The 10,829-nt window shown below is 35.1% G+C and overlaps 1 protein-coding gene across 1 annotated transcript in view; it reads left to right on the top strand.

Moving 5' to 3' along the window:
• Positions 1 to 2,716: 2,716 nt before the first annotated feature.
• The window catches only part of LOC107742638 (neuronal membrane glycoprotein M6-b-like), a 32,736-nt gene continuing 24,623 nt past the window's right edge, over positions 2,717 to 10,829 (top strand). The window contains exon 1 of the mRNA XM_016555693.1: positions 2,717 to 3,092. Coding sequence (XP_016411179.1) covers positions 3,029 to 3,092 — 64 coding nt within the window. The 5' untranslated portion in view covers positions 2,717 to 3,028. The remainder of the gene's footprint in view (positions 3,093 to 10,829) is intronic.

Below are 10,829 nucleotides of genomic sequence, written 5' to 3'. Positions count from 1 at the left end.
GCTGACGCAGACCTAAAATTCGAATGCAACGTTTTTGCATTTGAATGTGTTTTTTTTTTTTTTTTTTTTTTGACGATGAGAAGATAAACTGTGCCAGACACCTTTTCTCATCTACCAGACGATAACTTAATCTGTGACAGTGACCTACAAATTTAGAGATTATTGTAGTATGTCAGAGCAGAATGGTCCCTGAGCCCTGGCTCATGACAAGTTCCAGTGTGTCCCATGGTATCCTATGGCTCCACCCCCCCCAATAGTCTTAAATGTGACTTTTGATGACAAATAGCAGCAAAAACAAAGAAAAGAGACACTTTTTCATTTGGTGCCTATCTGAAAACTGTCATTGGAACAAATTCATGTTAGGGCACATATCTTTCAAATAAATTTAAATACACAAAAGTTCTCCTCCTGATTTGTTCTTATTATGCCTCCGTTCATTACTATAAATAATTTCAGTGAGAGGCATAGATAAAGATCTAATCTCTCCTCATCCACCAAGACAAGGTTGTGTCAGTTCAGCAACCTTCCAGGAATCAGAAGATAGACTCATAGGCTCAAACTTGTTGACACAAACTGTATATTTCATCCTAAATTGCTTGTAAAATGTGACATTTTAAAGGAGGTAAGAACTCTAAATTACAACCAGAAGTTTGAAGTTGTTTACAGCACATCCACCACCACTCACATTCCTTTACTTACTGTGTTTTTGATGCCTGAGGAAGGAAGGTGATTTAATGAGGTGGACAATAATCTCTCTACTACACCTTTCTCAGTCCACTTTTGTATTTTTATGCACTGCATAAAGTGGTAACCTGCAAATGTTACTTTATAGATATATTTCTACATTTACATTTAGTCATTTAGCAGACACTTTCATCCAAAGCGACTTATAAATGAGGACAATAAAAGCAGTCAAAACTAACAAAAGAGCAACAATATATAAGTGCAATATAAGTCTCGGTTAGCCAAACCCAGTACACGTAGCAAGGTAAATATATTATATATATATATATATATATATATTATACACACAAATATTTTTGACTTAAACAGAACCACTTAATTTAGATGTTGCCATTTTTTTGTGTGATAAACCACTATAGTGGTTCCACAATAGTGTATATTAAAAAAATAATTATGATGAGCTGAAGATTAAATGTTTAACAAACACAATTTGTCACCTTGGAATTATGAGGTTCTCTCTGCATTCTGAGCAGTTTCGAGATACTGAGCTTCAAAGTTTTTGCATTACATATAGTGATATGGGTTATGGGGAACAAGTCTCTTTCATACATCAGTCCCAAAATGTACACAACTTAAAAAAAAAAACATCACATAATGTAATCACAACTCCAAGGTTTCTAGCTGTTTTTGAAGGAGTTATGGTTGATGAGCCTAACTTTTGGTTATACGGTTTTACATCATATAACCCATATCATAACCCATGTCAAGTAGTTTTGTTGGTATAAATCAATTAATTTGATTAAACAATATTAAATAATATTTTTGACTTAAACAGAACCACTTAATTTAGATGTTGCCATTTTTTTGTGTGATAAACCACTATAGTGGTTCCACAATAGTGTATATTAAAAAAATAATTATGATGAGCTGAAGATTAAATGTTTAACAAACACAATTTGTCACCTTGGAATTATGAGGTTCTCTCTGCATTCTGAGCAGTTTCGAGATACTGAGCTTCAAAGTTTTTGCATTACATATAGTGATATGGGTTATGGGGAACAAGTCTCTTTCATACATCAGTCCCAAAATGTACACAACTTAAAAAAAAAAACATCACATAATGTAAATTAGTTTTCACAGAATAGGTATATGTGAATCACTCAATTTTGACAAAAATAGCAGATAGAACCTTATAATTACTAGGTGACGAATCACTATAGAGACATTTTATGGGTCATTTCCATGTATCATACAATTTAGACTAGTATATCACAGAAGTTTATTATATTGCTGAATATCTGCTTCTGTGTACAACTGTTGGCGCAAGCTACATTAAAGTGATTGTTACGTTTTGAATATGGACATTTTTCTTACAAAAACGCATTGATTCGCTACAGGAGGCCTTTGTTCACCCCCCGGAGCTGTGTGAGACACTTTTTTTTATGGATGGGCTCTTTTTATTTCACTTCTTTTGGACTGATGCATGCAACACCCGCTGAGTGGCATTAAACAGCTTGAAAGATCAAAGACAATTTTTAATATAACTCCGACTGGATTCGTCTGAAAGAAGAAAGTCATATACACCTAGGATGACTTGAGGGTGAGTAATTTATGGGCTAATTTTCATTTTTGGGTGAACTAACCCTTTAAATGGTAATGATAGAGATGGTATTTAGTGTGTTCTCTTTCCTGGACAGTTGTACTTTACCATGTGCAAGTCTTTTGTTTAGCTGAATGCAGCAGAAGGTCATGTGCATAAGAATTAATAATGTTTAAGAGGATTCCAGACAGATGGTATTTCTTTGTTTGACCATTGTTTTATTATTAGAAAACCCAAGGGGCACACACCTTTTAAATGTGCATGTTTAGAATAAAATAATAGTTGAAGCGTCTTTGTACCTTTGTATCTGGTCTCACTTTGCACACATCACTTTTACTTCATATCTATGTGACCCCTATCCTAATAAGTACAGTTTATTCTTTCTGTCCTCCCATCAATTCGGGGAGGGAGGGGGACAGAGAGAGGGAGGAGGACGGAGAGAGAGCATGTGTGACTGTTTACAGCTGGGATTATCTGTTTATGTCAACCTGACTGGCAGTGGAGTGGCTGTTTTTCCTCGCCTCTCTCGGATTCTCTCTCCTCCGCGTATCTGCTTGTAGGTTATAGTCTTTCTTTACGCGAGACCCTCTTCGGCTGAGCTCTTATCGTTTATGAACCAATTATCTACGCGAAATCCGTTCTGACAAATCATCTACATATTTGAGGTGGACTGTAAAATATACTCCTGTATTGGGAGCGAGAGAGACTAGGCAAAGGAAGTGTATCCAACATACTCGTTTCCAAATGGATGGGATGAAACCAGAAACGACGGCTGAGGAGAATCAGGATGAAAGGGAAGAAAACAAAGGTTTGTAACCGTGTGTAATCGTTTTGTTTTGTATTTCGACTCGGATTTATTCTGCTCGTGCTAGATGTTTAGAGAGCGGCTTAACCTATTTGCGGAGGCTTCGCTTTGCGCGCCGTTCATTTGCGAATCAATCGAATATTTTATTGATTGAGGTGATTATGATCCTCCTTGTGTCATTCGCTTAACATTGAAATTCTTTAACGTCGTTTATTCGATTAGGGAATGCGCATTTTTTATGCTACCTTTGGAGCCCTGGTGATGTTAAATCTCTTCTCTGCGTTTTAGGAGAATCGTTTCCATCACGGCGAGCGCTGCTGATTTGAATAAGCGCTGCTCCTGTGATTTACTTTCCGCAATAAAAACACATTTTTGTCTGATATAATGATATAATCTGATATAATAAATACTATACTATATCGTATCACTATATTAATGATATTCTAAATGTTATTTTGTCTTGCTGTCGGTAGTATTGTTGATGGTGACGAGATGGAGGTGTCGCATTGTATTCAAGGTGTTGTTTACATTGCTGTAGTGTTCGCTGCTAAAACTAATGGAAGAATTCATCTGGTTGTGATAAATTTGATATATAAATTTGATGGATTCCTTTGCTGTTCAACATGTTTAAACATTTTTGACATTGAAGTCATTGAATTATTTTTTACCGCGTTCGCAAAATAAAAGTATCAGATACGGAAACCGATTGCATGCTTTGAATATGTAAACGAGCACTGTAGTGGAACCTATAGCACCTGAAGAACACCTGCCCTCAAAGAGCCATATACCAGGGTACTCTCCAAAAAATACCCTGGTACATGGTAGACCCTGGTAGACACGCGGGAGTGTCTGTAAATACAGGTTATTTGTGATTTCTGAGTTCAGTGATTATTTTGGTTTGGGATTATCTAAACAAGTTTTTCTGTAATGATAAAACCCATGACATAAGCAGTGCTCGAGGACTCCCCTCTTGACCCTCACCACCACAGACTTTTTATTCTTGCTTCTGGACTATTTGTGTAATATTGTTATGTTGACAGAGTTATGGATTTGATAACTGTGCTGTTGTGCAATAAAGTCCAAGTTTTCCACAAGCATCAAAGCAACAAGGAGAATGCTCCTTCACTCCACCCACTGGTGCATTTGCTTCATCATAAAACTATGACTTGAACCATTGGAGATGTAACCTATCTTTGTTAATATTCACTGCTCATAAAATCATGACTATCATGACATTCAAGCAAATGATTCTATATGCCTTTATTCTTTCCACTGTGTTCTTATCCTCTCTTCCATGTTAAATTTTGCCACCAGCATGATTAGATTAATACATTATGGAGAGAGAGACGTAATTGTACCATATGTGTCACAACTAAAATATGCAGAGATAAGATAAGTCTTTATGAAAATTTGATGTATTTGCAAGAACTGCTGGTCTATATCAGATCAGCTTACTGTAGATGCTTATGGTCATTCTTTGCCAGATTCCGCTTTAGAGGCACATTTTATGAAAATTTGATGTATTTGCAAGAACTGCTGGTCTATATCAGGTCAGCTTACTGTAGATGCTTATGGTCATTCTTTGCCAGATTCCGCTTTAGAGGCACATATTTGTTCACTTAAAGGATAAGTTTGCCAATTTCAACTAACTTTCTTGGTAGTGTATGTAAATAGGCAGTGTGTTTTGCTTTTTTATTCTCACCCACTGACAGTCAGATTAGGGTGGCAGTGCAAAATCAAAGCGCATTATGGGTGTTTTCCATGTTTCTGCATAGACAGCCAATTTTACGCTCATCTTCTTAGCTGTGAAGTTCCCCTTTAAGGCACCAGTTACTTTGAAACAGATGCTTTGATGCTTTGTTCAGTAATAAGGTACAGAAAACCTGGACGGGCTGATTGATTTTAGAGTTGACATGAAATCAAAATGAACTTGAATTGATTCATTTTCTAATGCATGTTGTTGGCTTTGTGGTGAATATACTGTTATATATTTCATAATTGCTGGATAATTGAGAATATGCAAAATAGACTGGATGGTTACAAAAATTGTTCAGAGACCAGATAAACAAGTGTTTTTAAGCCTCATTTGCTGCAGGCTCATATGCTTGTGTTTTTGTTAATATAGCATTTTTTTTTCATCATTCCTTATTTTGGACATAGTTCAGTGTCCATCAAATATATTGTACAGTATTAATCCCTTACCAGTACCATTTGACAAATTCATTGTACTTTCTGATGTGCCATACAATTGCTCTTGATTAATAGTGTACTGTGGTACTTGTTTATGCTTCCCACGCCAATGATGGGAGAATTGATAGAGTAGAGTCTTCCTTTCTCTCGCACTTTCTTATTTTTCTCTCACATGCACAGAAGGACGGCAGAAGAGGCGGCATGTACACGCTTCTCTTTTTACATAACTCCTGCACTTTTGACATCAAAAGGATTACATAATTTTTGTGACATGAAAGGGGAGGGACATGTAGTAAATGTGGGAAAGATAAAAAAAGAAAATGATAATGATCTCTCATCAAAGAGTCATTTTGATTTTAGAGTTGACATGAAATCAAAATGAACTTGAATTGATTCATTTTCTAATGCATGTTGTTGGCTTTGTGGTGAATATACTGTTATATATTTCATAATTGCTGGATAATTGAGAATATGCAAAATAGACTGGATGGTTACAAAAATTGTTCAGAGACCAGATAAACAAGTGTTTTTAAGCCTCATTTGCTGCAGGCTCATATGCTTGTGTTTTTGTTAATATAGCATTTTTTTTTCATCATTCCTTATTTTGGACATAGTTCAGTGTCCATCAAATATATTGTACAGTATTAATCCCTTACCAGTACCATTTGACAAATTCATTGTACTTTCTGATGTGCCATACAATTGCTCTTGATTAATAGTGTACTGTGGTACTTGTTTATGCTTCCCACGCCAATGATGGGAGAATTGATAGAGTAGAGTCTTCCTTTCTCTCGCACTTTCTTATTTTTCTCTCACATGCACAGAAGGACGGCAGAAGAGGCGGCATGTACACGCTTCTCTTTTTACATAACTCCTGCACTTTTGACATCAAAAGGATTACATCATTTTTGTGACATGAAAGGGGAGGGACATGTAGTAAATGTGGGAAAGATAAAAAAAGAAAATGACAATGATCTCTCATCACCATAAGAGTCATTGTATTTTTAACATCTGATTTTGCAGTCAGGAAATATGTAGGATGGGAAGCAATAAAGAATTGGCTCACAGGAAATAACTGTTCACATTTTTTGTCTGCTGTACTATAATGGAAAAAAAAATTGTGGTCTGCTTTTAGCCGTTTGACCAATATTGACATTGTTGACATTAAGGTACACTTGTGGATGTTCAGAAACAGATGATGACCATGGTTGAACCATGTCAGGATAGATTCGAACTTGCACAGCTTAGATAACTTCTCTATACTAAAGATGAAAGAATTGATGCACAGACATGCAGATAAAGACATTTTTCTCAGGTTTATGTATAGTATTTATTTTCTTGGCACATTTATTTGGTGTTAGTGTTCAATATAGCAGTGTGGGGGAAGTTACTCAAAATAATTTACTACAGATTGCTTTCAAGTAATTTTCTAAAATACTACTAAGCCTTCCTATACATTGGGAGGTACTAATACAAATAGAGTAATAATAAGTCATTAGTTCTTAAGAGTGTAATTAGAGGTGAATAAATTAATTTCAATATAGCAGTGTGGGGGAAGTTACTCAAAATAATTTACTACAGATTGCTTTCAAGTAATTTTCTAAAATACTACTAAGCCTTCCTATACATTGGGAGGTACTAATACAAATACAGTAATAATAAGTCATTAGTTCTTAAGAGTGTAATTAGAGGTGAATAAATTAATATACATTCAAAATATTTAACAAATATGTGTGCCAAGTATTATGTAATTAAAGGTCAGTAACTGTAATCTGAACACAGGAATTACATTTAGAATTACATTTACAATTTAAATTTTTTTTTCTTAGTGTTTTTAGCATCTCTCTTCTGCACTGTAAAAAGTAGTAATCTGCAATTGGTACCTTAAAGAGCTATTTCTGATTTGAATATTGGTATAAATGTATATATTTAGGTTAATTCAGTGATGTTAAGTAATAGGTTTTGACTTGAATAAAACCAGTTAATGTAGATGTTACTATTTTTAGGTTACCATTTTGTAGTGTGGAGTATGAGGGCTGTGTATGTTTGTGTTGCCTGTAGCCTATACACTGGGCTTTTCATTACCCTGTATCAGTTTCCCTGATCTCTGTTCCCATACTACTTCCCACTTTCATTCTCCTCTCTCTCTCACTCTCTCCCTCAATCTCTGCCCATTTAAATTCCCCCTTCCTCTCTCTGGCACAACAGTACAATACGTTTTAGAGTACTATATACGGTTACATTCACCCACTATTTGGTTTTAAACAGGAGTTACAGCTGCATTCTATAACTGAAATTATCTGATTTTCAATTTTCAGGTTTTACTTTCACATGAAAAAAAATCTGTTAACCTAAGCTGCAATGCAAATGCTGGTAACTTATGTTTAGCCTATTGTTTATGCTTCCCACGCCAATAATGGGAGAATTGATAGAAAATTGATTCACTTTCACAATATAAATAAAGTTGAAACAGTTTGTGACCAACACCTAATACATTTCTCAGTCCCAAATGCTGATATGCTCAGCCTAGCCTTTCCTCAAGATTGCCAAGTACTGTGAGCATGTGAGAGTAATCATAGAGAGGAAAGACAACCTCATGTGCCTCTCATTTGGAACAGCTCACTCAGGGCATGCTGACAGCCTCCATCTGCCAGAGCAAACTCACATGGCTGTTTAGCCACTTTTGTGTATGTGTAAGAGAGTGTGGGCGAGTGCTTCCACAAGTGTGCTTGTGCATGCATGTTTTTGTGTGTTTACATGTACCTGTGTATGAATATTGGCCTGTGTTTGTGTAAATTTGTGTTGTATATAGGTATGAACAGCACTAACAGGCAGGTTGGCACAGCATGTCCTGTTCCTGCATGATGCCATTCATCCTCCTGTATATGGATCCTCTCCACTCGGCCCACTGGTGCGCAGTCTGCTGTTCTCTGATCCCTTTTTTATCATCTTTCTATCAGAGAGAGAAAACACATGTATTCATAGTGATGTCTTATTTATAATTTATGCATTAAGCTTTTGTCCAGTTTTAAAGAAATGTTTAAAGCTAATGACCTACTGCAAAAATTGGTAACCTGCAATTGTGACTTTAAAGCTGCAGTCCGTAAGTTTTGCCTCTTTGTCACCATCTCTGTTTGAAACCTGCAATTGCAGTTATTTGTGGAATTATCATCTTTACATGGGTTGTGTATTGGCACGGCTCTTCAGCACTGATGAGTCTAATGTTTTGAGGTGTATGTGTGGGCTGTCAGTCAACACACCAGTGTTGATATTCACTGTACTTCAGAATTACAGATACTACGTCTTGGTAGTATGTCCAAAATAAGAAGTTTCACCGGAAAATGTCATCTGAACAAGTAACATGTCTGCCAGTTTTGTTCTGACCAACTGAAAAAAACATTTTACAATAAATCGTGCTACCAATGGTGATTAAATCTAACAATCTCAAAGTCAGTTCAGATCACATCAAACTAAAATGTCATCTGAACAAGTAACATGTCTGCCAGTTTTGTTCTGACCAACTGAAAAAAACATTTTACAATAAATCGTGCTACCAATGGTGATTAAATCACCATTAAACAATCTCAAAGTCAGTTCAGATCACATCAAACTGTGCTAATTATTATTATTGTTATACTTTGTTAAGATTTTCAGAGATGGAATCAACAAAGTTTAATTTAAAATAAAAATCTATTCTTTTGTGGTGCATTTTTATTGTTAAATTGTTATATTCTATTAAATTAAATTGTCATATTCTATTTTTTAGTGACAGGAAAACAATGCCAAAAAGTCTGACGAACTGTTAAGATTGTTTTGAAATGATCAGCAAATTTTGAATCTGTTAAAAATAATATTCAACTATTCTTTCCTATTAGGATCCTTCAGAAAGATATACAGAGCAAAAGGTGCTACATCAGCCAGTAACATTACACAGTTTGACGATCATGTTACTCTTATACAATGAAAAAATGGCAACCTAAAATGGTAACATCTAAATTAACTGCTTTTAGGTAAAAAATATTATTTAACATCACTTAACCAACCTAAATGCATTACTTTAATAATACCCTAACCCAGGGGTGTCAAACTCAGTTTAGCCCTCCAGAGTTTTATTCCAACCCTGCTCCAACACACATACCATGTAGTTTTCAAATAAGCTTGAAGGACTTGATTAGCTGGATCACGTGTGTTTAATTACACTGTAAAAAAAAATCCCTTAAAATTTACGGTAAAAAACTGGCAGCTGTGGTTGCCAGAATTTTACCGTAAAAAACACGGTAGCAACGTTTTAGAATTTACGGATTTAACTTAAATTTACAATTAAAAACCGTACTTCATTAACTGATATAATGTTAATATACAAACCTATTGAAGCTCTGAAATCTGTTTTGTACCTTTGTAATACACTGAGAACCACCAAAATCAGGTGGTGATGAGAAAGTCACATGATGAACCAAAGCTCACCACAAGCTGAGAAGGCCAATACTAATATATTTTATAGAAGGAGCACAATGTCATTCACACAAACACTAAACACAATCATGGTAATGAAACTGAAAAATGCAATAAACATTAATTTAACAACATTAGATGTAGCATACAACCCTAATAAACATAACTGATAAGAAAAAAACTAAGAAGAAACAATTATTTCAAAGAAACAACATCAAATTTGAAATGCAACGCAGGGAATTCTGGGAATGTCAATTTACGGTTTTTCACTGTAAATTATACATTCTTTTTCACTTCCAAAAATGGTATTTTACCGTAAAATTACATGAAATGTCTATTACAGTTTTTCACCGTATATAGTAGGGGAACTTACCGTTAACCATTTAACAGGTTTTTACTGTAGCATTTTCACAGTTTTTTACCATTAAAATCACGATAATTTTTTATTAGGGTTGAATCTAAACTCTGCAGGGCTCCGGCCCTCCAGGAATTGAGTTTGACACCCCTGCCCTAACCCTAACCTGCCCTGTTTGGTACATCTGGCCCTAAAACTGCTTTATATGGGTTAAAATATGTAGAAATTTCTCTTATTGCAGTAACAATCGCAGGTCACCACTTTTTGCAGTAGTTAGTTCTTTTGATGTTTAGGAATAATAGTATCTATTATATAATAGTATCTATTATGCGATAAGGACAAAATATATTTTACACTCACATACTTAACATTCATTAATGCAATGTTGTGCTTGACCACATATCTGAAGTAGTTGGGTAGTACTTTCAATTGTTTTATGAACCCTTTTTTTTTTAGATCGAAGTGAAATTTCACAATTCTCAATTCCAATTTCGATACCACAGCAAAAAACTACTAGCCTAACTAACATAAAGTTTAAACATCATTAAAGAGAAAACACTTGGTAATAAAATAACAGCTAAACAAATTACAACTAATAGCACAAATTAATTGTAACGATTCAGTCCACTGAAGGCGAGTTGAAGTGAGAACCCAAGTGCAGTTTATTTACAGAGTGATCCAAACAATAATCCGAGACTTGACTTGACATGAACAGACTTGACTTGACGAGGCATGAACAGACT

This window comes from Sinocyclocheilus rhinocerous, unplaced genomic scaffold (genome assembly GCF_001515625.1).
Source record: "Sinocyclocheilus rhinocerous isolate Xijiao unplaced genomic scaffold, SAMN03320098_v1.1 scaffold947, whole genome shotgun sequence".
Classification (NCBI taxonomy): domain Eukaryota; kingdom Metazoa; phylum Chordata; class Actinopteri; order Cypriniformes; family Cyprinidae; genus Sinocyclocheilus; species Sinocyclocheilus rhinocerous.
The sequence above is the reverse complement of the archived record's forward strand: the minus strand, read 5'-3'. Positions and strand labels throughout refer to the sequence as shown.